The sequence below is a fragment of the Pongo abelii genome, chromosome 16 (genome assembly GCF_028885655.2).
Source record: "Pongo abelii isolate AG06213 chromosome 16, NHGRI_mPonAbe1-v2.0_pri, whole genome shotgun sequence".
NCBI lineage: Eukaryota > Metazoa > Chordata > Mammalia > Primates > Hominidae > Pongo > Pongo abelii.
Genome location: NC_072001.2, coordinates 44,308,223 through 44,333,708, shown reverse-complemented (window position 1 = coordinate 44,333,708; position 25,486 = coordinate 44,308,223). Strand labels below are relative to the sequence as shown.

Genomic DNA, 25,486 nt, shown 5'->3' with positions numbered 1-25,486 from the left:
TAGGATGGTTGGTCACCCTACTAACAGCAACCATTATGTAGCAAGCCCTGGGTAAACAGTAGTGAAGAAAAGATATGGCTGGGCGCAGTGACTCGTATCTGTAATTCCAGCTCTGTGGGAGGCTGAAGTGGGAAAATTGAGCCCAGGAGTTCAAGACCAGCCTCAGCGACATAAGGAGACCCCGTCTGGACAAAAGGATTTTTTAAAAAATTAGGTGGGCCAGGCGTGGTGACTCACACCTGTAATCCCAGCACTTTGGGAGGCCAAGGCGGGCGGATCGGCTGAGGTCAGGAGCTCACGACTAGCGTAGCAAACATGGCAAAACCCCGTCTCTACTAAAAATACAAAAATTAGCTGGGCGTGTTGGAGGGCGCCTGTAATCCCAGCTACTCAGAAGGCTGAGGCAGGAGAATCACTTGAACTCAGGAAGTGGAAGTTGCAGTGAGCTGAGATCGCACCACTGCACTCCAGCCTGGGCAACAGACTGAGACTCCGTCTCCCGAAAAAAAAATTAGCTGGATGTGGTGATGGGCGCCTGCAGTCCCAGCTGCTTGGAAGGCTGAGGTTGAAGGATTGCTTGAGTTCGGAAGTCAAGGCTGCAGTGAGCTAGGTTCTCGTCACTGCACTCCAGGCTGAGCAATGGGTGAAACCCTGTGCCTTAAAAAATAAAAAAGAAGCCAGGCCATGGTGGCTCATGCTTGTAATCCTAGCATTTTGGGAGGCTGAGGCAGGTGGATCACTTGAGGTCAGGATTTCAAGACCAGCCCGGCCAATATGGTGAAACCCCACCTCTACTAAAAATACATAAATTAGGCTGGGCACAGTGGCTCACACCTGTAATCCCAGCACTTTGGGAGGCCAAGGCAGACGGATCGTGAGGTCAGGAGATCGAGACCATCCTGGCTAACATGGTGAAACCCTGTCTCTACTAAAAATACAAAGGATTTGTTGGGTGTGGTGGCACGCGCCTGTAGTCCCAGCTATTTGGGAGGCTGAGGCTGGAGAATGGCTTGAACCCGGGAGGTGGAGGTTGTAGTGAGCGGGAGGTTGCAGTGAGCCGAGATCACGCCACTGCACTCCAGCCTAGGGGGCGGCGGGACTCCATCTCAAAAAAAAAAAAAAAAAAAAAAAAAAAAATTAGCCAGACATGGTGGCATGCACCTGTAATCCCAGCTACTCATGAAGCTGAGGCAGGAGACCTGCTTGAACCCAGGAGGTAGGGATGGCAGTGAGCTGATATCGTGCCACTGCATTCCAGCCTGGGCAACAGAGCAAGATTCTGTCTCAAAAAAAAAAAAAAAAAAGAAAAGAAAAAATAAATTCAATTCAATTCAATTCAATTAAAAACAAATAAAAAATAAGGAAAAGATACATGGTCCTTGACCTCATGGAATTTAAAATCAAGTATGGGAGACAAACAATGAACAAGTAAAGAAACAATGAATTCCACCTAATAGTAAGTGTTAAGAAGGAAGTGAATCAAATGAGTGCAGGGGCTATCTGCAGTAGGGTGGTTAGAGAGGCTTCTCTGAGGCACTGAGGCTGAGACTAGAAACTTCACGAGAGGAAAAGATGGTACAGTTTTCTGGACAGAGGCCTTCAGATGGAACAGCTAAGGCCCTGAAGCTGATAACAGCTTGGCTTAGTCAAAGAACTGAAAGAGAAACTGTGACTAAAGTTTAGCAGGCAAGCAGGAGAATTGAATGAGATAGGTTAGTGGTAAGAAGAAACCAGATCTTTCTGAGCTTTATAAAACAGGGTGAGGAGCATGAAGTTAGGCAGTGGTAAGCCATCGAGTGGTCTGAAGCAGGGGAGTAACCCAATCCAGCAAGGGTTTTAAAAGAGCACTCCTGGAAAGAGAGAGAGAGAAAAAAAAAAAAGAGCACTACAACTGGTAGATGAACAGACTAGAGGGGCCAGCATGGAAGTACAGAGAGGACTCAGAAGGAACCCACAGCAGTCGCATTAAACAAGTAGCCACAGGGACAGACAGAAGTGGGCAGAGAGAGATCTACGAGATGACGAGGAAAAAAACAGTAATTCACAGAGCTTTAAATCTGAGAAGTTACTTCCTAGTGTCCCTTTCATAGCAAAACTATTGGTTAATTTAAACAGTGAGTATTGGCTGGGCGTGGTGGCTCACAGGTGGCTTACAGGTGGCCCGTAATCCCAGTACTTTGGGAGGCCAAGGTAGGAGGAAGGATCCCTTGAGCCCAGGAGTTTGAGACCAGCATGGGCAACATAGGGAGACCCTGTCTCTACAAAAAATTAAAAATCAATTCACTGCAGCCGGGAGTGGTGGCTCACGCCTGTAATCCCAGCACTTTGGGAGGCCAAGATGGGCAGATTACTTGAGGTCAGGAGTTTGAGACCAGCCTGGCCAACATGACGAAACCCTGTCTCTACTAAAAATACAAAAAGTAGGCAGATGTGCTGGCGCATGCTTATAATCCCAGCTACACAGGAGGCTGAGGGAGAACTGGTTGGGCCCAGGAGGCAGAGAGGTTGCAGTGAGCTGAGATCACACCACTGCACTCCAGCCTGGGCAACAGAGCAAGACTCTGTCTCAAAATAAATAAATAAATTAGCTGGGCATGGTGGCACACACCTGTGATCCCAGCTACTCCAGAGGCAGAGGAGGGAGGATCACTTGAAGCCAGGAGGTCAAGGCTAGAGTGATCCATGATCACGTCACTCTGCACTTCAGCTTGGGTGACAGAGTGAGACCCTGTCTTCAAAAAAAAAAAAAAAAAAAGGAGGAGGGGGCAGGGCATGGTAGCTCACACGGGTAATCCCAGCACTTTGGGAGGCTAAGGTGGGCGGATCACAAGGTCAGGAGATCGAGAGCATCCTGGCTAACAGAGTGAAACCCCGTCTCTACTAAAAATACAAAAAAATTAGCCGGGCGTAGTGGCGGGCACCTGTAGTCCCAGCTACTTGGGAGGCTAAGGCAGGAGAATGGTGTGAACCCGGGAGTCAGAGCTTGCAGTGAGCCGAGATCACGCCACTGCACTCCAGCCTGGGCAACAAAGCGAGACTCCGTCTCAAAAAAAAAAAAAAAAAAGGAATATCAGTATTGCAGTAGAGGGGTTGGAACAAGAACCCTCAAAGTGAAAGTGTCCCTTATCTCTTCAAGTAATCTTAATGTAACCAAGTTAGAAAATGTCCCACCATGTAGCTTGGGTGACAGAGTGAGACCCCAGCTCTAAAAATAAAATTAAAAAAAAAAAGAAGAAGGTCAGGCATGGTGGCTCATGCCTGTAATCCCAGCACTTTGGAAGGCCGAGGCAGGCAGATCACCTGAGGTCAGGAGATCGAGACCAGCCTGGCCAGCATGGTGAAACCCCGTCTCTACTAAAAATACAAAAATTAGCCAGGTATGGTGGCAGACACCTGTAATCCCAGCTACTTGGGAAGCTAAGACAGGAGAATCACTTGAACCCGGGAGGCGGAGGTTGCAGTGAGCTGAGATTGCCCCACTGCACTCCAGCCAGGGCAACAAAGAGCAAAACTCCGTCTCAAAAAAAAAATAAAGAAAACTTGACACCATGGGTATGCCAAGTAGCATTTGCTTATTCAACAAAAATGTATTAAGTGCCTACTCTGTCAGGCAAGCATCAGCATAATTATTATTACTGTTATTATTATTTGAGTCAGGGTCTCACTGTCACCTAGGCTGGAGTGCAGTTGCGTGATCATGGCTCTCTGCAGCCTCAACCTCCTAAGCTCAGGTGATCCTCCTATCTCAGCCTCCTGGGTAGCTGGGACTACAAGCACACACCACTACACCCAGCTTATGTAGCTTTTATTTTGAATGAATAGCTGGGACCACAGGCACATGCCACCACACTCAGCTAATTTTTTAAAAATCTTGTAGACCAGGCATGGTGGCTCATGCCTGTAGTCCCAGCACTTTGGGAGGCCAAGGTAGGTGGATCACGAGGTCAGGAGTTCAAGACCAGCCTGGCCAACATGGTGAAACCCTATCTCTACTAAAAATACAAAAATTAGCCGGGTGTGGTGGTGGGCCCCTATAATTCCAGCTGCTTGGCAGGCTGAGGAAGGAGAATTGCTTGAACCTGGGAGGTGGAGATTGCAGTGAGCCGAGATCACACCATTGCGCTCCAGCCTGGGCAACAGTGAGACTCTGCCTTACAAAAAAAAAAAAAAAAAAAAAAAAATACACACACACACACACACACACACACGTATGTCGAGGCTGGGCACAGTAGACTCATGCCTGTAATCCCAACACTTTGGGAGGCGGGGGCGGGGGGGTGGATCACCTGAGGTCAGGAGTTCAAGACCAGCCTGGCCAACATGGAAAAACCCCATCGCTACTAAAAATACAAAAAAATGGCCAGGCACAGTGGCTCACGCCTGTAATCCCAGCACTTTGGGAAGCCAAGGTGGGCGGATCATGACGTCTGGAGTTCGAGATCAGCCTGGCCAATATGGTGAAACCCTGTCTCTACTAAAAATACAAAAAAGTAGCCAGGCGTGGTGGCGCACGCCTGTAGTCCCAGCTACTTGGGAGCCTGAGGCAGAAGAATCGCTTGAACCCAGGAGGCAGAGGTTGCAGTGAGCCCAGATCGCGCCACTGCACTCCACCCTGGGCGACAGAGCGAGACTCTATCTCAAAAATAAAAATAAAAACAAACAAACAAACAAACAAATTAGCTGGGCATGGTGGCATGTGCCTGTAATCCCAGCTACTCAGGAGGCTGAGGCACGAGAATTGCTTGAACCCAGGGCGGAGGTTGCAGTGAGCCAAGATGGTGTCATTGCACTCCAGCCTAGGCAACAGAGCGAGACTCCACCTCAAAAAAAAATTTTTTTTTTTTTTGTAGAGACCAGGTTTCATCACCATGTTGCCTAGGCTGGTCTCGAACTCCTGAGCTCAAGCAATCCTCCCACCTCAGCCTCCCAAAGCGCTGGGATTACAGGCGTGAGCCATTGTGCCTGGCCCTCAAGTGTTATTTTCAACTACCTACTTCATGTCTCCACTTAGATATCTCATAGTCACTTCAAACTCCACATATCCCAGACTGAATGCAGGATCTTCACCTCTAAACCTGCTCCTCCAGCATTCCCCATCTCAGGCCAGTGCCTGGCATCAATCCTTAATACTCCTCTTCTCATCCTAATCAGTCCTCAGTCTTCAAGGCCTTTTAGTTCTACATACTGAACATTATGTCCAACCAATTCCACTATCTGTCATCTCTATAACAACCATATCAATCCAAGTCAGTCCTTCATTTAATAAATACTGACTGGGTGCCAACTGCATATAGGCACTGCTCTAGATGCCAGGGACAGCATAGTGAACACATACGGTTAGCCTCCTGGAGCTTCCATTCTAATGGAACTTATGTTCTCCATCATCTCTCATCTGGATTCCTCTCTCTGCCACTTCATTAGTGTCCCCCCTCCATATTACTCTCCACATAGTCTGGGTAAGGCAAATCTGAAAATCTTCTCCAACTTAAAATCCTTCAATGGCTTCCTATTACCCTCAGAATAAAGTCCAAAGTCTCTACTAAAAATACAAAAATTGGCCGGGTGCGGTGGCTCACACCTGTAATCCCAGCACTTTGGGAGGCCGAGGCGGGCGGATCATGAGGTCAGGAGATCAAGACCATCCTGGCTAACACGGTGAAACCCCGTGTCTACTAAAAATACAAAAAAAATTAGCCGGGCGCAGTGGCGGGCGCCTATAGTCCCAGCTACTCGGGAGGCTGAGGCAGGAGAATGGTGTAAACCCGGGAGGTGAAGCTTGCAGTGGCAGAGTTAGCGCCACTGCAGTCCAGCCTGGGGAAAAGAGCGAGACTCTGTCTCAAAAAAAAAAAAAACAACAAAAATTAGCCGAGTGTGGTGGCACACACCTGTAGTCCCAGCCACTGGGGAGGCTGAGGCCCTCCAATGGCTTTAAATTTTTTTTTTGTTTTTTGTTTTTTTTAGACGGAGTCTCTCTCTGTCACCCAGGCTAGTACAGTGGTGATCTCGGCTCACTGCAACCTCCGCCTCCCAGGTTCAAGGGATTCTCATGCCTCAGCCTCGCCAGTGGCTGGGACTACAGGTGTGTGCCACCGCACCTGGCTAATTTTTGTATTTTTAGTAGATGGGGTTTCGCCATGTTGGCCTGCCTGGTCGAATTCCTGGCCTCATAAGATCCGCCCGCCTCGGCCTCCCAAAGTGCTGGGATTACAGGCGTGAGCCACTGCAACTGGCCAAAAAACTTTTCTCTTTTTAACGCAGCCCACAGTAAGATAAATTATACCTCATAACCCAGTATACAAGTACATGTACATATGAGACACACAAATTTCATTACTTACATTCACTATGTATGACACACTTGATGTGTTCTATCAATTCAATTTTATTTTTACTGCTGAGTATAGTCCGTAAACTGACTTCTCCATCCTCAAAGGGTCAAAACAGAATCTACCTCTACAGTTTCATTTGTACTACTCTCTCCAACTATGCAACTAGTTTATGTTACTCATTCTGTGCTTCTTTCAGTTTCATAAGGGCTCTAGGTCCTTCCTGTCTCATTTCTTTTATATATGCTGGTGCCTCAACCATGAACATTCAACACTCTTCCCTTTACTCTTCAGTCTTCTAATCTGCTTTTCCTTAACACACATTCCAGGTCTGTTTCAATGTCACTCTCATCAGGCTAGAATAGGGTCCCTGGTAATATCTCCACAGTATTCTTGTCCTTGCTTCATGGCCTGTAGTGCAATTGTAAGGAAATTACTCTCTCTGAGCAATCTCCCCACCTCATCTCTCTCTCATTCCACTTTACACTCCTCGAAGGTGGAAACTGCTTCCATTTTGTTCACCCAATAGCTCTAGTGTCTAACACTGTCTAATACATCTGTTGAATGATGAACAATCAGGCCGGATGCGGTGGCTCATGCCTGAAATCCCAGCACTCTGGGGAAGCCAAGGCGGGCGGATCACTTGAGGTCAGGAGTTTGAGACCAGCCTGGCCAACATGGTGAAACCCCATCTCTACTAAAAATACAAAAATTAGTCGGGCATGGTGGTGCATGCCTGTAATCCCAGCTACTTGGGAGGCTGAGGCAGGAGAATCACTTGAACCCGGGAAGCAGAGGTGGCAGTGAGCTGAGATCGTCCCACTGCACTCCAGCCTGGGCAACAGAGTGAGACTCCATCTCAAAATAAATAAATAAATAAAAAAAAATAAATTCACCAATATGACCTGTGTCTGAAGATCAGTTTTGTATTTTTCCTAAAAGCCTCACTGTTAAAACTCCCAGGGCTGGGCGTGTTGGCTCACCCCTGTAAACCCAGCACTTTGGGAGGCTGAGGTGGGTGGATCACCTGAGGTCGGGAGTTCGAGACCAGACTAACCAACATGGAGAAACCTCATCTCTAATAAAAATGTAAAATTAGCCGGGAGTGGTGGTGTGTGCCTATCATCCCAGCTACTCAGGAGGCTGAGGCAGGAGAATCACTTGAACCTAGAGGCAGAAGTTGCAGTGAGCCGACAGCGTGCCATTGCTCTCCAGCCTGGGTGACAGAGCAAGACTCCATCTTGGGCGGGGGTTGGGTAGGGAGGGAGCTCCCATGGGACTCACTCTTTGAAAAGAGTGAAATTAACAAGCGAATTACATCAAGCTAGATGCAACATGACACAAATTAAAGTTTTCACAAATTAACACTGACACTTCTCACAAACTCATCCTACCTTCAAAATTTGCCTCTGATTAATGCGGAAAACACTACATTAACAAGAAGCACAACTTTTAAATTTCTTAAGATTTATGGGGAAGGTTTATAGAAGTGTACTTTATAATAATAATATTCTTTACATGTAGTATCTGAAAACAGCTCCTAGAAAATACTTACGGGGCTGGCCGGGCGCGGTGGTTCACGCCTGTAATCCCAACACTTTGGGAGGCCGAGGAGCGTGGATCACGAGGTCAGGAGTTCAAGACCAGCCTGGCCAAGATGGTGAAACCCCGTCTCTACTAAAAATACAAAAATTAGCTGGACGTGGTGGCGTGCGCCTGTAATCCAAGCTACTCGGGAGGCTAAGGCAGATAATTGCTTGAACCCGGGAGGCGGAGGCTGCAGGAGTCAAGATCGCGCCACTGCACTCCAGCCTGGGTGACAGAGCGAGACTCCGTCTCAGAAAAAAGAAAATACTTAGGGGGGCCTATTCTCTCAAAGACAAATTTAATTATTGCTACTTCAAGTTAGATAAACAGAGAAAAACAAGACATGACAATATAATCTCCATTTTAAATAAGGCACCTATAAAACAAAGCATCCCAGTGTGCACATAGCTCAATTTTTAGTTTTTTAGAAAGGCAGAACAAAATTTTTATAAATACTGAGTTGTACTGATTTGAATTGAGAACTCTGGTTCCTTTATTATCTTGAATGCTTTTTATTTTATAAGACTTACTGCATAAATATTATTCCATAAAGAGAGGTGACATACAGCCCAGAGGTGTGCCTCAAATTATTATTTCCCAATAGGCACCAACAGCAAGTATCTTGAAATTTAAAAATGTTGAAGAAAGGGTGTGGTCAAAATAAGGACAGAGTCACTATCAGGTCAAATGCTAAAAGAAAAGCTTTCAAACTCTCAAACTAGGTCTTAGTTTTAAAAACTTTCAAAGGTTAAAATAAGGCTAGGTGCTAGATCACCTGAGGCCAGGAGTTAGAGACCAGTCTGGCCAACATGGCAAAACCCCGTCTCTACTGAAAATACAAAAAATTAGCCAGGTGTGGTGGCAGGTGCCTGTAATCTCAGCTACTCAGGAGGCTGAGGCAGGAGAATTGCTTGAACCCGGGAGGTGGAAGCTGCAGTGAGTCGAGATCATGCTATTACACTCCAGCCTGGGCGATACAGTGAGACTCCATCTCAAAAATAAATAAATAAACAAACAAATAAATAAATAAGGCCTGGTGTGGCAGCTCACACCTGTAATTCCAGCACTTTGGGAGGCCGAAGCCTGAGAATCACCTAAGCCCAGGCGTTCGAGACTAGCCTAGGCAATGTAGTGGGACCCCATCTCTACAAATGATTTTAAAAATTAGCTGGGCGGTGGTGCACACCTGTAGTCCCAGCTACTTGAGAGGCTGAGATGGAAGGATGACTGAGCTAGGGAGGTCAATGCTACAGCAGTGAGCTGTAATTGTGCCACTGCACTCCAGCCTGGGCGACAGGAGTGAAACCCTGTCTAAAAAAAAGAACCAGTAGTTTTGCCATCTTAAAACCTCCCTGTCAAGTTCTTTTAGTTATACAAGTGCCTTTTTTTTCTTTTTTTTTTTGAGACAGGGTCTCATTCTGTTACCTGGGCTGGAGAGAAATGGTGGGACCACAAGTAACTGCAACTTCAACCTCCCAGGCTCAAGCAATCCTCCCACCCCAGACTCCCAAGTAGCTGAGACTACAGGCACGCCACCATGCCCAGCTAATTTTTAAATTCTTTTTTTTTTTTTTTGATACACAGTTTCACTCTTGTTGCCCAGGCTGGAGTACAATGGCACAATCTCGGCTCACCACAGCCTCCACCTCCTGGGTTCAAGTGATTCTCCTGCCTCAGCCTTCTGAGTAACTGGGATTACAGGCAAGCACCATCATGCCCGGCTAATTTTGTATTTTTAGTAGAGACGAGGTTTCTCCATGTTGGTCAGGCTGGTCTCAAACTCCTGACCTCAGGTGATCCGCCCGCCTCAGCCTCCCAAAGTGCTGGGATTACAGGCATGAGCCACTGCACCTGGACAATTTTTAAAGTCTTTTTACAGATGAGGTCTCACTTTGTTGCCTACGCTCAACTCAAACACCTAGGTTCAAGTGATCCTCCCACTTTGGCCTCCCAAAGTGCTGAGATTACAGGGCATGAGCCACCATGCCCAGCCTACACATGTACGCTTAACTTGGAAGTACTATGGCAGAGACAGGAAGCTATTTCTCTTCTAAATACTTATAGTGTGTTACTAAAAAGATTAACTTGCATATAGGCAGTGATCTTAATCACTAACATAAATCATAATTACTTCAGCTATACCTGTTACAAATGCAGAGTCCAGACCTCTATCCCCTGAGAGTAGGTCTAGGATGGGAACTGCTGCACCCTCTAAGTCCCAACCTACATTTTAAATAAGCAACCCAGGTGGCTTCTGACACAGAGGTCTGCCCCTACCACCAGGAAAAACCAGCCTAGAAGGCCCATCTATCTCACCTTCAGTAAGGAATAAACTGGAGGTAAAATTTTTGACATAATGGCTCAGATTCCCATCTGAAAAACCCAGGGACAAAAGGCCTCCTTACTAACTGCGTTCCAATCCACCCTAGATACTCGGTGATCTGTCATGGTTTGTTCCTTCCACAAGTACCATACGCTAGACAGCAAGTCTAATGTTATACCCCCAGTGAAGACTCAGAACCAGATGGAGCAGCACAAGGTATTTGGGGCAGGAAAGATCCAGAATGCATTAGGATTCCTAAAGACCCCCAAGCAGGAATGACTGTGAACTTTTGCTAAAGGTCTTTCGTGAAAATGTCTAGAGGGCAGAGACCTTCCTCTTTGATTCTTCTAAGTCTGGCATAGTGCTGAACAGACAAACAGAAGGCATCAGTACCCCTGTTAGGATGTGCAGGGAAAGGGAATTTTGATCTAGTTCCCATCTGATAACAAGAATGCAAATACGAAGCTGAAGGGGAGGAAGTTAAATTTGTTGTTAAAATGTATTAGGTATTACTTACACATTTTATGTTAATTTCCTTTTAAAAATAGATATTTAGAATTGGATTTAAAGTTGCAATTCCGGCCAAGCACGGTGGCTCATGCCTGTAATCCCAGCACTTTGGGAGACCGAGGTGGGCAGATCACTTGAGGTCAGGAGTTCGAGACCAGCCTGGCCAACATGGAGAAACCCTGTCTCCACTAAAAATACAAAAAATTAGCCAGGTGTGGTGCCGGCACTTGTAGTCCCAGCTACACGGGAGGCTGAAGCAGGAGAATCGCTTGAACCCAGGAGGCGGAGGTTGCAGTGAGTTGAGATTGTGCCACTGAACTCCAGCCCGGGCAATAGAACAAGACCCCGTCTCAAAAATAAATAAATAAATAAATAAATAAAGTGGCAATTCTCTCCAGTTCCCACTTTGAAAAAGCTTTTTGTGGATCAGGTGAAATATCTCTACCACGAAAGGAAGCACTCAACTTATTTTATTCATCAGAATTCTGTGGGAAACTACTAAGGACAATAATTTGCAGTTCAGTTCATTCATCATTTGAACAGATGTCTTGAGAGTGCTTTACCAAGAAATCCCCCCAAATAATCCTTTTAATGTATGTACCAATTTCCTCTAAACTATCCAGTGTACTTTATAAACACGAATTCTAGCACCATGAAAAATGACTGTGAAACATTATCATTTGGCAGTATGAAAAAAATTTAACAGATTGAGTTGGTAGAATGGAAACAGTATAGGCTTTGTATTCATGCAGATCTGGGTTCAAATCCCAATGCTACCACTTACTAGTTGTGAATTATTTAATTTTTTCAACCTCCATTTTCTTTATGTAAAGTAGAGGAAATAATTCCAAACTTACCATAATGTGAAAACTTGACAATGTAAACAAAACAATTAAAGTGCCTACCCCAGGCACTATATAAATGGTAGCCAATGTTGTTATTATCTGAAACATTCACATTTGTAGATGAAAAGATAGAAAAAAATAGATTCTACTCCTTCTAATTACCAGTCTAAAATTATCTACCAATCAAACTTTTACAGTCAAAATTATACTTTTGATATTTTTGTAAACTTCAGGAGTCTTTCAATGAGAACATTTTCAATTCCTACCCCAAAACAAAGTTTCTATTCCTTAGATAGTCCTACACAGGCCCCATTACTTCTCCACCTCCCTACCACCATTTTCAAAGCAGTCTTCTTTCTACAGCACCTCCCCAGTCCTTTTCTTCTTAAAAGTCCTCCCCTTGGCGGAGCTTGCAGTGCCGAGATCGCACCACTGCACTCCAGCCTGAGTGACAGTGCGAGACTCCGTCCCCCAAAAAAAAAAAATAAATAAATAAAAAGTCCTCCCCTTTTATGCCTTAATTCTTTTTCTTTCTTTCTTTCTTTCTTTTTTTTTTTTTGTGTGTGTGTGTGTGATGAAGTTTCACTCTTGTTGCCCAGGCTCACCGCAACCTCAGCCTCCCGGGTTCAAGAATTCTCCTGCCTCAGCCTCCCCAGTAGCTGGGATTACAGGCATGTGCCACCACGCCCCGCTAATTTTGTATTTTTAGTAGAGACGGGGTTTCTCCATGTTGGTCAGGCTGGTCTCGAACTCCCGACCTCAGATGATCCACCCGCCTTGGTCTCCCAAAGTGCTGGGGCTACAGCGTGAGCCACCGCGCCCAGCCCCTAATACTTTCAAACTGAGACCCCTGGCTTCATATAAAAGACCTCCAATAAGCCACTTATAGAAAAACTTTACAATTAGCAAATGCTTGCACTGCCATCAATTTTTACAAACACTTGATCTTTACAATAAACCATTTAGATACACAAAGCTGATGTTACATTTTCATTTTACGTTTAAGACCAAAGATATATAGCTAGAAAATAGCATAAGCCCAGCCTAGAATTCAAATTTTCAGACTCCAAGTTCAGTACTCTTTCTACTCAAAAGCTACTATCTCTTGCATATTCTTTCTTTACATCATTTGCTCATTAAACATAAAGGAGACCATCTTTGTATCGCCTGGTATCACTAGAGCACTGCTACAAAGAGCAGATTCCTCCCTACAATGTTTTCTAGAGTATATAAACAGTTCAATCCCAAGACACTGAGGCCAAAAGTTACTTTCAGTGCTTCCTGCAGTCTTCAAGTAAGAAAGAATTCTGGGATGCTGTATGAAAGGGCCAAGAGGAGGCCTGGGCTATGCACAGTCCCTCCATGTCGCCCTACATAGTTCTCTATTACTTCCAGTATCTGCCCTCTTTCCTCCACCCAAGAGTGTTTTTTTGGGTCTGACACCCCAACAGGAGCCCTTCTCAAACACAAACGACCCTAGTCGCCAAATAAACTCGTGCCCACAGCTAAGTCATCCTTGGCAAGCATGGCAGAGGCTCCTAAGAACATTTACGAGTGTCCTTCCCCTCTGTCCACACCCCTTGTCCGAAAAACTTCCACCTTGTAGAGTCTGGATCTTCTTGGCCCTAACCCCCAACTGCTCGACGCGCACCCTTGCACCTCCTCCAAAACCTCCCAGCCTCCCAGGTTGGCGGGCGATACTTCCTATCTCTCCCAGCCCGGATCTCCTGGACTACAGCCCGCCGCCCCGATCTGGCCCCGGAAGATCGCGGCCCCTTTCGCTACCCCCGAGCCCGAGGCCCATCAGCCCGGTCCCTGCCCCGCCTCCCCGCCCAAGGCGCCAAGTCCTCGGGGCTCCGTCTCCAGGCCCGGGCCGGTCTCCAAGGCCCCGCACACTCCGGGAAGAAGGGAAAGGGGCTGTAGTGGTGCCCAGGGCACGGGGCGAGCTGGGCGCTCTGGTAGGAAGGCTCCAGGCCCGGCCGGCTCCGGCTCCCGCGGCCCCGACAGCCCTCTGGCTCCGCCGGCCCGCGCCTCCGCGGCCTGCCCTCACCTGATCCAGGTTCTCGTCGCTGCCGCTGTCCTCTGTGTCCGAGTCGATCACGACGCGGCCTTTCCGCTTCTTTACCATGGTGGTCCCCCGGCTCCCACGCCGGCCGCCGCCCGGACTCCCCTCTTGCCCGCCTGCCAGTGGGACCGCCACTGCCGCCGCCGCCGCCGCTGCTCGACCCACACAAAGGCGACCGCGCATGCGCGCTCCGCTCCGCCCCCTGGCCCCGCCCCCTGCTCGCCGCACGCCGTTCGCAGGGCGCCGGGTGCCCCGCCCTTCCCCGCCCCCGACGCAGCGTGAGAGGCGGGGCCTTCCCCCCTCGCTGGTTCCGGGCAGAGAATGGTGGTGGCTTTCCCCGTGACTGTCCTGGAGTCCTTGGCTATGTCTCTGCTACGGAACCGAAGTTTGGTGGGCTCTCTACTTATCGGGGGCTGGAGCCGCAAGGATCCAGGTTTTCTCTGAGGGGGCTCACGTGTCTACCTACTTTCAGCTGTCCACACTGATGGCGTGTACTAAAGGGGCCGACGGCCTGGAAGACATAAGTCGTCTGGACCACGCGATGGACACCGGTTGGGGGCTGGAGCCTGCCGACTCGGGCTGTGCGAGTGACAGCTGAGCTGGGACCTGGAGAATGCATCTGAATTACCCAAAAGGAGAGTAGAGTGTTGCACGCAGAGAACAGCGTAGGCAAAATGGCCCGGCGATAATAAAGTTAGGTTCGGAGAACTGAAGTTTGTTTTGGCCAGAGCAGAGATTGTGGGTGGGGATAGGCGAGAGACCAGGCTGGAGAAGGACACGGCGACTGCATCACTCAGAGCCTAATAAGTAAGCTGAATTAGGGAGTTTGAACTTGAGTATTTAAAGATTTTAAACTGAAGAACCACATGATTTGATTTGTGAGTGGTTTTGTGTTTTAGTAGAGACGGGGCCTCCCTATATTGCCCAGGCTGGTCTCGAACTCCTGGGCCCAAGGGATCCTCCTGCCTTGGCCTCCCAAAGTGCTGGGATTACAGGCGTGAGCTACCGTGCCCAGCCTGATTTGTGGTGGTGGTTTTTTTTGTTTGTTTGCTTGTTCGTTTGTTTGTTTTGGAGGCGGAATCGTTCTTACTGCCCAGCCTGGAGCGCAATGGCGCGGTATCGGCTCACTGCAACTCCACCTCCCAGGTTCACGCGATTCTCCTGCCTCAGCCTCCTGAGTAGCTGGGATTACAGGCTCCTGCCACCACGCCTGGCTAATTTTTTTTTTTTTTTTTTTTTTTTTTTTTTTTTGAGACGGAGTTTCGTTCTTGTCGCCCAGGCTGGGGTGCAATGGCGCGATCTTGGCTCACTGCAACCTCTGCCGCCCGGGTTCAGGCGATTCTCCAGCCTCAACCTCCGGAATAGATGGGATTACAGACGCCCTTCAGCACGCCCTGCTAATTTTTGTATTTTCAGTAGAGATGGGGTTTCACCATGTTGACCAGCACTTGGGGAAGCCGAAGAGGGCGGATCACCTGAGGGCAGGAGTTCAAGACCAGCCTGGCCAACATGGGAAACCCCATCTATACTAAAAATACAAAAATTAGGCCAGGCACAGTGGCTCACGCCTGTAATCCCAGCACTTTGGGAGGCCGAGGCAGGCGGATCACAAGGTCAGGAGATCGAGACCAGCCTGACCAACATGGTAAAACCCTGTCTCTACTAAAAATACAAAAATTAGCCAGGCATAGTGGCGTGTTCCTGTAATCCCAGCTACTTGGGAGGCTGAGGCAGGAGAATCACTTGAACCCAAAGGCGGAGGCTGCAGTGAGACTAAATCGTACCACTGCACTCCAGCCTGGCAACAGATGTGACTCTTTCTCAAAAATAATAATCTGGACCGGGTGCAGTGGCTGTTTCCTGTAACCCCAGTACTTTGGGAGGCCAAGGCAGGTGGATCACGAGGTCAGGAGTTCAAGACCAACTTGGCCAAGACGGCGAAACCCCGTTTCTACTGAAAATACAAAAAATAGTTAGACGTGGTGGCGGGCGCATGTATTCCCAGCTACTTGGGAGGCTGAGGCAGAGAATTGCTTGAACCTGGGAGGTGGAGGTTGCAGTGAGCTGAGATCGCGCCACTGCACTCCAGCCTGGGCAACAATAGCGAGCCTGTTCTCAAAAAAAAAAAAAATGGATAAAAGAAAATAATCGCACCACTGCACTTCAGCCTGGGTGACAAAGTGAGACCCTGTCTCAAAAAAATAAATACATAAATAAAATAACCTAAATAAAGTCCAACTACCTCTTTACCCTAGAAAAGTTTTCCTAAGATACGGCTCATAGACTTTTCTCCCCCGACATATCTTTGGAACCCAGCCCATGGCCAAGGTGACCCCGAATCACAGCCCAGCTTCTGTATGTCTAGCCACCCTGAAGCCTGTGGTGCCCTTCTGGAGGACCCTCTTTAAATGTGTTAATACACAGTATTGCTAAAAAGAAAGCCATAACATGGTCAGTGGCCCTTGACTGGAATTAATAAAAGTATGTTCTTTGAGTGAAATCTGTAGATTTTGACCTTTCTGCAAGGGGTCTTCTAATGATTCACGTACTGAAGTTAGTCCGTATTGAGTCTAATCAATGTCTAAATTTAGTGAATAAACGTCGCTTTAAACTCCCTCTTGAGTCAGCTTCCCAGAGATCCCAACCAGTCAAAGTTTCCAATTAGTAAAATGGGGATAATGATAGTGTCTGTCTCTTTGGGTTCTTATAAGGTGTAAGTTTACAAAGCAAGCATGGAGGCACAGGTCTATGGTCCCAGTTACTTGGGAGGCTAAGGTAGGAGGATCGGTTGAGCCCAGGAGGTCGAATCCATCCTTGGCAACATAGAGAAACCACGTCTCAAAAAAAATAGTAAGTTAGGCGAAGCCGAGTGTGGTGGCTCACGCCTGTAATCCCAGCACTTTGGGAGGCCGAGGCAGGCGGATTACCTGAGGTCAGGAGTTCAAGACCAGCCTGGCTGACATGGTGAAATCCCGTCTCTACTAAAAATACAAAAAAAAAAAAAAAAAATTAGCTGTGCATTGTGGCAGGCCCATGTAATCCCAGCTACTTGGGAGGCTGAGGCAGGAGAATCACTTGAACCCAGGAGGCGGAGTTGCAGTGAGCTGAGATCGCGCATTGCACTCCAGCGTGGGCAACAAGAGTGAAATTCCATCTCAAAATTTAAAAAAATAATGATAATAATAAGTTAGGCCAGGCGTGGTGGCTCATGCCTGTAATCCTAGCACTTTGGGAGACCAAGGAGGGTGGATCACTTGAGGTCAGGAGTTCGAGACCAGCCTGGCTAACATGGTGAAACCCTGTCTCTACTAAAAATACAAAAATTAGCTGGGCGTGGTGGCATGCACCTGTAGTCCCAGCTACTCAGGAGGCTGAGGCAGGAGAATTGCTTGCACCCAGAAGGCGGAGGTTGCAGTGAGCTGAGATCACATCACTGCACTCCAGCCTGGGCAGCAGAGCGAGAGCTCATCTCAAAAAAAAAAAAAAAAAAAAAAAAAACAATACTCTCCCTTATCTAATCTTGGAATTTTTTTTTTTTTTCGTTGAAACAGGGTCTTGCACTGTCACCCAGGCTGGAGTGCAGTGGTATGATCATGGCTCACTGCAACCTTAGACTCCTGGGCTCAAGCAATCCTCCCACCTCAGCCTACCAAGTAGCTGGGACTACAGGCATGTGCCAACACACCCTGCTAATTTTTTTATTTTTATTTTTTGTAGAGACAAGATCTCACTATGTTGCCCAAGCTGGTCTCCAATTTCTATCCTCAAGTGATCCTCCTGCCTCACTCTCTTAAAAGTGTTGAGATCATAGCATGAGCCACCATATCTGGCCCAATCTTACAACTTGGTCCTCTTGATCAGGCACCCTCAGAATCCAGTTGTTTGCTACTTTCCCAGCTCCTGCCACCACCTGCTTGGCTAGTTCTTGCAGCTCTTTTGGCGTATAGTCCTTTTCCTCCTTTATTAGGCCCAATATGTCCCCCACTGGGTTATGTGGTGACTTAACCCTATATAAGTCTAGTGGCCAGGAGAGGGGTAAGAGTAGATTCTGAGGGGAAGGAGAAATCCTGCAGTCCTGCCAGGGACAAGCCTCTGCAGTGTCTAAAAGCAGGAGAGGAGGCTGGATGGAAGATCATTTCTGCAGGTTCAGAGGGTTCGGGAGTACCTGGGATTTCAAATTCTTTAGGGGCATTAACCAGATATCCCCATCCCATTTGTCATGGTCCCATTATTTCTCAACTAGGGCCTGGCCTTTGGCTTAGGCACACTGCCTTGCTTGGGAGTTTAACCTTATTGGAGCTCCGGCTACTCTGATGATTATCCTCAGGCTCAGCTTTCCTTGACCTCTCACTGTAGGTATTGAAAGTCTCTTTATTTATTGTATTTATTTTTATTTTTATTTATTTACTTATTTATTTATTTTTTATTTTTTGAGGCAGAGTTTTGCTCTTGTTGCCCAGGCTGGAGTGCAATGGCACCATCTCGGCCCACCGCAACCTCTGCCTCCCAGGTTCAAGAAATTCTCCTGCCTCAGCCTCCCGAGTAGCTGGGATGACAGGCATGTGCCACTATACCCCGCTAATTTTGTATTTTTAGTAGAGATGGGATTTCTCCATGTTGGTCAGGCTGGTCTTAAACTCCTGACCTCAGGTGATCCACCCGCCTCAGCCTCCCAAAATGCTGGGTTTACAGGTGTGAGCTACCACGCCCAGCCAATTGTATTTATTTTTATTTTTTAAAGACAGGGTCTTGCTCTGTCCCCCAGACTGGAGTACAATGGCACCGTCATGGCTCACTGCAGCCTCAACCTCCTAGGCTCAAGCAGTCCTCCCACCTCAGCCTCCCGAGTAGCTGAGACTACAGCGCACCACCACACTCAGCTAATTTTTGTATTTTTTTTGCAGAGACAGGGTCTCCCTATGTTGCCCAGTCTGGTCTCGAACTCGTGGGCTCAAGCAGTCCTCCCAAAGTGTTTGGATTACAGACATGAGCCCCTGTGCCTGGATTTAAATAATATACTTTAAAAAAAAAATAATGTACTATTATGGTTTTTGTTTTGTTTTGTTTTGTTTTGTTTTAAACAGAGTCTTGTTCCATTGCCCGGGCTGGAATACAGTGACAGGATCATGGCTCACAGAGTAGCTGGGACAACAGGCACTCCACCATGCCCGGCTAATTTTTAAATATTTCTGTAGAGACAAGGTCTCACCATGGTGCCTACATTGGTCTTGAGCTCCTGGGCTTAAGTGATCCTCTTGCCTTGGACTTCCAAAGTGCTGGGATTAAAGACATGAGACAACATGCCCAGCCGAATTTATTTTTTAGAGTACAAAATTAATATATGTCCACTATAAATAAGAAATCCAAATCCAGAAGTATATAAAGTAAAATGGAGGTCCTCACCCTCATCCCTCTTCTCTCCCAATCTCATTCTCCAGGAAAAACTCCTATGACTAGTTTAGTGTGTATTGTTCCAGACCTCTTAGGGAATACATGTAAACACACCCCAAAACAGGATCATGCAACATGTGTTATCCTATAATGTGGTTTCTCCCTGCAGCGTTAGACTGGTTTGAGTGCCACGCCAAGGTGGCACCAGGGAGTGTCAGAAAATGCTTTGTATATCCATGAGTTAATGTCTACCACCAGAGGCCTGAGTTCCATGACTAAAATACACATGGTGAGTATATATTAAATGGGAATCCTTGGCTTCTTTGTATTTAATTGTTTCCTCCTGGTAAGTGAGAACTAATTTTTTTTTCCTATGCAAGTGTCCATCATCTCAAAGTTTTGTTTTGTTTTGAGACTGAGTCTCACTCTGTCACTCAGGCTGCAATGCAGTGGCACAATCACAGCTCACTGCAGCCTCAACCTCCCAGGCCCCAGCAATCTCCCAACTCAGCCTCCCAAGTAGCTGGGACCAGAGAAATGCACCACCACACCTGGCTAATTTGTCTTTATTTTTGTAGAGATGAGGTCTCCATATGTTACCCAGGCTGATCCCAAACTCCTGAGCTTAAGTGATCCTCCCACCTTGGCCTCCCAAAGTGTTGGGCAGGCATGAACCACTGTGCTGAGCTGGGAACTAATTTTAAGATGCTGTAAGGTCAGCCTTCTCTCTGGCCTCTCTCAGGATAGCTCTGTAGTTCATAACCTTTTGTTCCTACCTCAGCACATGTAACAGAGGCTGTTTTTTATTGAAGTGTCCACTGTACTCAAAAACAGCTTTCAGAAAACCATATCACAATGCCAAGGAGTGAAGGGGATGTTACCATAGGGACAATCTTATATCTTTAAAGTTATTTGTATTTTTGTGTTAATTAATTTGTATTATTATTATATTTTTAGAAACGGGGTTCTGCTCTGTCACCCAGGCTAGATTTGAACTCCTGGGCTCAAGCTATCCTCCTACCTCAGCTAAAATTATTATTATTATTAATAATATTATTATTATTAATTTATTTATTTATTTTTGAGAAAGAGTCTTGCTCTGTCGCCCAGGCTGGAGTGCAGTGGCACAATCTCCGCTCACTGCAAGCTCTGCCCCCCGGGATCACGCCATTCTCCTGCCTTAGCCTCCCGAGTAGCTGGGACTACAGGTGCCCGCCACCATGCCTGGCTAATTTTTTTGTATTTTTAGTAGAGACGGGGTTTCACTGTGTTAGCCAGGATGGTCTCGATCTCCTGACCTCGTGATCTGCCCGCCTCGGCCTCCCAAAGTAAAATTATTTTTATAAGTTAGTTATTTGCCAACTTTGATTCTTGAGTATGATTAATTACTCATTACCTGAGATGTGTATCACAGCTAACTGTAACACGCTTGGAACCATGAATACAAGTGAACCCTGCAATTTAAATTCTTGCTTTGTCAAAGCCAAACTTGTGAGCTTATCAACACAGGATTCCCTGGTTTACACTTTTTTTTTTTTTTGAGACGGAGTCTCGCTCTGTTGCCAGGCTGGAGTGCAGTGGCACAATCTCGGCTCACTGCAACCTCCGCCTCCCAGGTTCAAGCGATTCTCCTGCCTCAGCCTCCTGAGTAACTGGGACTACAGGTGTGCGCCACCACGCCCAGCTAATTTGCGTATTTTTAGTAGAGACAGGGTTTCACCATGTTGGCCAGGATGGTCTCAATCTCTTGACCTCGTGAACCACCTGCCTCGGTCTCCCAAAGTGCTGGGATTACAGGGGTGAGCCACCGCACCCGGCCAGATTCTGCATTTTTAACAGATGCCTAGAGTGATTTACTTGTAAGTTATGAGGGGAACTCATTTTGAAAAACACTGGACACAGAGAGAGAAGCCTAAAAATCATGTAAAGAGTTCAGGATCAGAAATTCTTTTCTGTCTCTACATTTCCTGAAAAAGTCTGCATGCACGTGATAACAAGGTATTTCAAAAGCCTAAGCTAGGGTGACCTCAGAGAACGACTTGGCAAGATGCAAAATGCAGAAGAATGTAGCCTTCTATAAATCAGTTATAAATTCCTCTATCAATATAGAGGAGTTTTCAGAAGGTCCCAAATCATTATCTACTCAATTTACAAATATTTATTAAGCGCCTACTTTGTCGCAGGCATGGATGAACATTCCTGTTTGTCTAAAGCTCCTCCTACATCCTGTTTTGTTACTTCTGTTTCTCAGAAGCATCACTCTATTGATTATTGCTCTTATTTTCTGTGCCTTCAGTCTCTCTCAGCTGGCTCCTTTTTTTTTTTTTTTTTTGAGACAGAGTGTCACTCTGTTGCCCAGGCTGGAGTGCAGTGGCAGGATCTCAGCTCACTGCAACCTTCGCCTCCCAGGTTCAAGCGATTCTCCTGCCTCAGCCTCCTGAGTAGCTGGGATTACAGGTGCCCTGGCTCCTTTTTAACATATCTCTTTCACATAAAAAGTAAAAACGTGGGCCGGGCGAGGTGGCTTGCGCCTGTAATCCCAGCACTTTGGGAGGCCAAGACAGGCAGATCACCTGAGGTTGGGAGTTCGAGACCAGCCTGACCAACATGGAGAAACCCTGTCTCTACTAAAAATACAAAATTAGCCAGGCGTGGTGGCGCATGCCTGTAATCCCAGCTACTCAGAGGCTGAGGCAGGAGAATTGTTTGAACCCAGGAGGCAGAGGTTGCAGTGAGCTGAGATTGTGCCATTGCACTCCAGCCTGGGCGACAAAAGCGAAACTCCATCTCAAAAATAAATAAATAAAATGAAATAAAAATTTAAAAAAAGTAAAAATGTCAGTCGGGCACGGTGGCTCACGCCTGTAATCCCAGCACTTTGGGAGGCCGAGGCGGTTAGATCACAAGGTCAAGAAATCGAGACCATCCTGACCAACATGGTAAAACCCCGTCTCTACTAAAACTACAAAAATTAGACAGGTGTGGTGGCATGTGCCTGTAATCCCAGCTGCTCAAGAGGCTGAGGCAGAAGAATCGCTTGAACCTGGGAGGCGGAGGTTGCAGTGAGCAGAGATCACAACACTGCACTCCAGCCTGGGTGACAGCAACACTCCGTCTCAAGAAAAATAAAATATATATTAAAAAAAAAATAAGCCTCTTGCATGCTGACTTCATGTTCTGTTTTCTTCCTCCACAGCTGTATCAGTTAGGATGCTTTTGGCTACAAGTAACAGAAAACTCAACACAAGCTAGTTTAAACAACATAATCTTGGCTCACGTGACTGAAAGGTCCAGAAGCAGGTCTGGCCTCAGAGAATGCCTGATTCAGCAGCACAGATAGTGTCAGAAGTCTGGCTTCTTTCTGTTCTTGGCTCTGCCTTAATCCTTGGTGTCCCAACTCACCTACAAGCAGGCAGCTCTAGGTTCTGTCCACATGGTTACAAAATAGCTCTCACTACATTACCCAGAGGAAGACAGAGGGTCTCTTCCAGTAGCCTCCAAGGAAGAAGGAAGAAGCTGCTTGTTCCCAGAGGTCACTGGCCCTCCCTGGCACTACCTGAGTTAATTGTCAACTTCTGAGCCAATCCCTGGGGCCAGAGAGGTGAGATATGCTGATTGGATAAAACCAGTTAGTACAACCCTGAAGGATGGATTTAGAGTCAATCCCACCCAAATCAAGCAATTCTGCCTCAGCCTCCCAAGTAGCTGGGATTACACGCATGCGCCCCCATGCCCGGCTAATTTTTGTATTAGTAGAGATGGGGTTTCTCCATGTTGGTCAGGCTGGTGTCGGACTCCCGACCTCCGGTGATTCATCTGCCTTGGCCTCCCAAAATGCTGGGATTACAGGCATGAGCCACTGCGTCAGGCCCATGGTAAGTCTTAAGAGACATGGTATGGTAAGTAAATGGCCCTGGGCTTGACTCTATGTTGCTTTTAGACATTAGAAATCGGGCTGGGTGTAATGGCTCATGCCTGTAATCCCAGCATTTTGGGAGGCCGAGGTGGTCAGATCATGAGGTCAATAGATGGAGACCATCCTGGCCAACATGGTGAAACCCTGTCTCTACTAAAAATACAAAAATTAGCTGGGCGTGGTGGCACGCCCCTGTACTCCCAGTTACTCGGGAAGCAGGAGAATCACTTGAACCTGGGAGGCAGAGGTTGCAGTGAGCTGAGATTGCGCCACTGCACTCCAGCCTGGCAACAGAGCGAGACTTTGTCTGGAAAAAAAAAAAAAGACAGTAGAAATCATCACTATTCTGACAAGCGGAAGTCTTCCATTTCTGTGGGCACATGGTCTGTTTCATAACTCCCTGCCTTTGCATATACATGTTCCCTCACCTGGAGTGCCCTTCTCCTTCTCATTTGTCTGTTAAATGCCTTATCCTTCAATGCTCAGTTTATGTTCTTCCTCTAGGAACTACTCCCTAACTCGGATGAGCAGACATGATACAATGTAGTGAATAATGAGCATGTATCCTGGATTTAGCAGACAGACATGGTTTGAATCCCAGCTCTGCCACTTCAACAGCTGTGATAAGCATGTGACTAGCATGTTACTTAACATCTGTTTTCTTACCTGGGAAATAGGTGTAATATGAGTACCTACTTCACAGAATTGTTCTGACAATGAAAAGAGAAAATGCCTGAGAAGTGTTAAACTCAATGTCTAGCCTATAAGTACTCATTACACCCTTCTTTGGGCCAGTCTTGTACCTAATACTTCCCTCTGCTATAGTTTCTAACTGTGCTGCAGTTATTTGTTTGATGACATGCCCTCTATTGGACTGGGTACTTGTTGAACACCGTCCTATAGTTCAGCAATAATGGCTAGCTTTTTTGCACATTTACCAAATAATTCCAATAATTATGCAAACATTTTATATATATTATTTCATTTAATATTGATTGGAAATGACATTAGGATCCTGCTTAACACAAACTCAGCAGCTTAAAAAAAAAAATTAAAAAAAACCCCTCCTGGCCGGGCACGGTGGCTCATGCCTGTAATCCCAGCACTTTGGGAGTCCGGGGCGGGCGGATCACGAGGTCAAGAGATCAAGACCATCCTGGCTAACATGGTGAAACCCCGTCTCTACTAAAAAAAAAAAAAACTCAGCTGGGAGTGGTGGCATGCACCTGTAGTCTCAGCTACTTGGGAGGGCAAGACAGGAGAATCGCTTGAACCCAGGAGGCGGAGGTTGCAGTGAGCCGAGATCCCGCCACTGCACTCCAGCTTGGGCGTCAGAGTGAGATTCGGTCTCAAAAAAAAAAAAAAAAAAAAACCCTCCTGGCCGGGTGCAGTGACTCATGCCTGTAATACCAGCACTTTGGGAGGCCAAGGTGGGTGGATCACCTGAAGTCAGGTGTTGGAGACCAGCCTGGCCAACATGGCAAAACCCTGTCTCTACTAAAACAACAAAACTTAGCTGGGCGTGGTGGTGCACCCCTGTAGTCCCAGCTACTCAGGAGGCCGAGGCAGGAGAATCGCTTGAACCTGGGAGGCAGAGGTTGCAGTGAGCCAAGATTGGGCCACTATACCTTGGCCTGGGTGACAGAGCAAGACTCTGTCTCCAAACAACAAAAACAGGCTGGGCACGGTGGCTCACTTTTGTGATCCCACCACTTTGGGAGGCTGAGGCAGGTGGATCACCTGAGGTCAGGAGTTGGAGACTAGCCTGACCAATATGATGAAACCTCGTCTCTACTAAAAATACAAAAATTAGCCAGGCATGGTGGCATGCACCTGTAATCCCAGCTACTCGGGAGGCTCAGACAGGAGATTCGCTTGAACCCGAGAGGTGGAGGTTGCAGTGAACTGAGATTGCGCCATTGCACTCCAGCCTAGACAACATGAGCAAAACTCCATCTCAAAACAAGCAAACACACAAACAAAAAATGATCCTGCTACCTTCTAAGGTTGGCCAGGGCTGAACAACACCTCTGCCTCTTTTGTCACTGCCTGCAATATAGGGGACTACAGGGCTTCATCCATTCATATTCGGATTCAGAACAGCTTCATTGTCCTCTGGTCCCAGGCTTCTGAATGATGCTCTTACTGTTCATTTCCTTTTAGGCAGGGGCTTCTCTTTGTAGTTGCCTGCTCTGTTTGCCTCACTTTGTTCCCTTTGTCATATTATCATTTATGGCATTTGTCAGCCCTATGTCCACAAATAGATAGATGGTCCCCTGTTGTCTCCATGTCTAATTTGGATGGGTTTCAGTTGTTGTTGTTGTTGTTTTCTTTTTTGAGGCAGAGTTTCACTCTTGTCGCCCAGGCTGGAGTGCAATGGCAAGATCTCAGCTCACTGCAACCTCTGCCTCCCAGGTTCAAGCCATTCTCCTGCCTCAGCCTCCCGAGTAGCTGGGATTACGGGTGCTCACCATCACCCCTGGCTAATTTTTGTATTTTTAGTAGAGACAGGGTTTTACCATG

The 25,486-nt window shown here is 47.0% G+C and overlaps 1 protein-coding gene across 1 annotated transcript in view; it reads right to left on the bottom strand.

Annotated features, from left to right (window-relative positions):
* Positions 1-13,859, bottom strand: part of RTF1 (RTF1 homolog, Paf1/RNA polymerase II complex component) — a 68,605-nt gene extending 54,746 nt beyond the window's left edge. The window contains exon 1 of the mRNA XM_024232678.3: positions 13,642-13,859. Within this exon, the coding sequence (XP_024088446.1) occupies positions 13,642-13,839 (198 nt within the window). The 5' untranslated portion in view covers positions 13,840-13,859. The remainder of the gene's footprint in view (positions 1-13,641) is intronic.
* Positions 13,860-25,486: the final 11,627 nt, after the last annotated feature.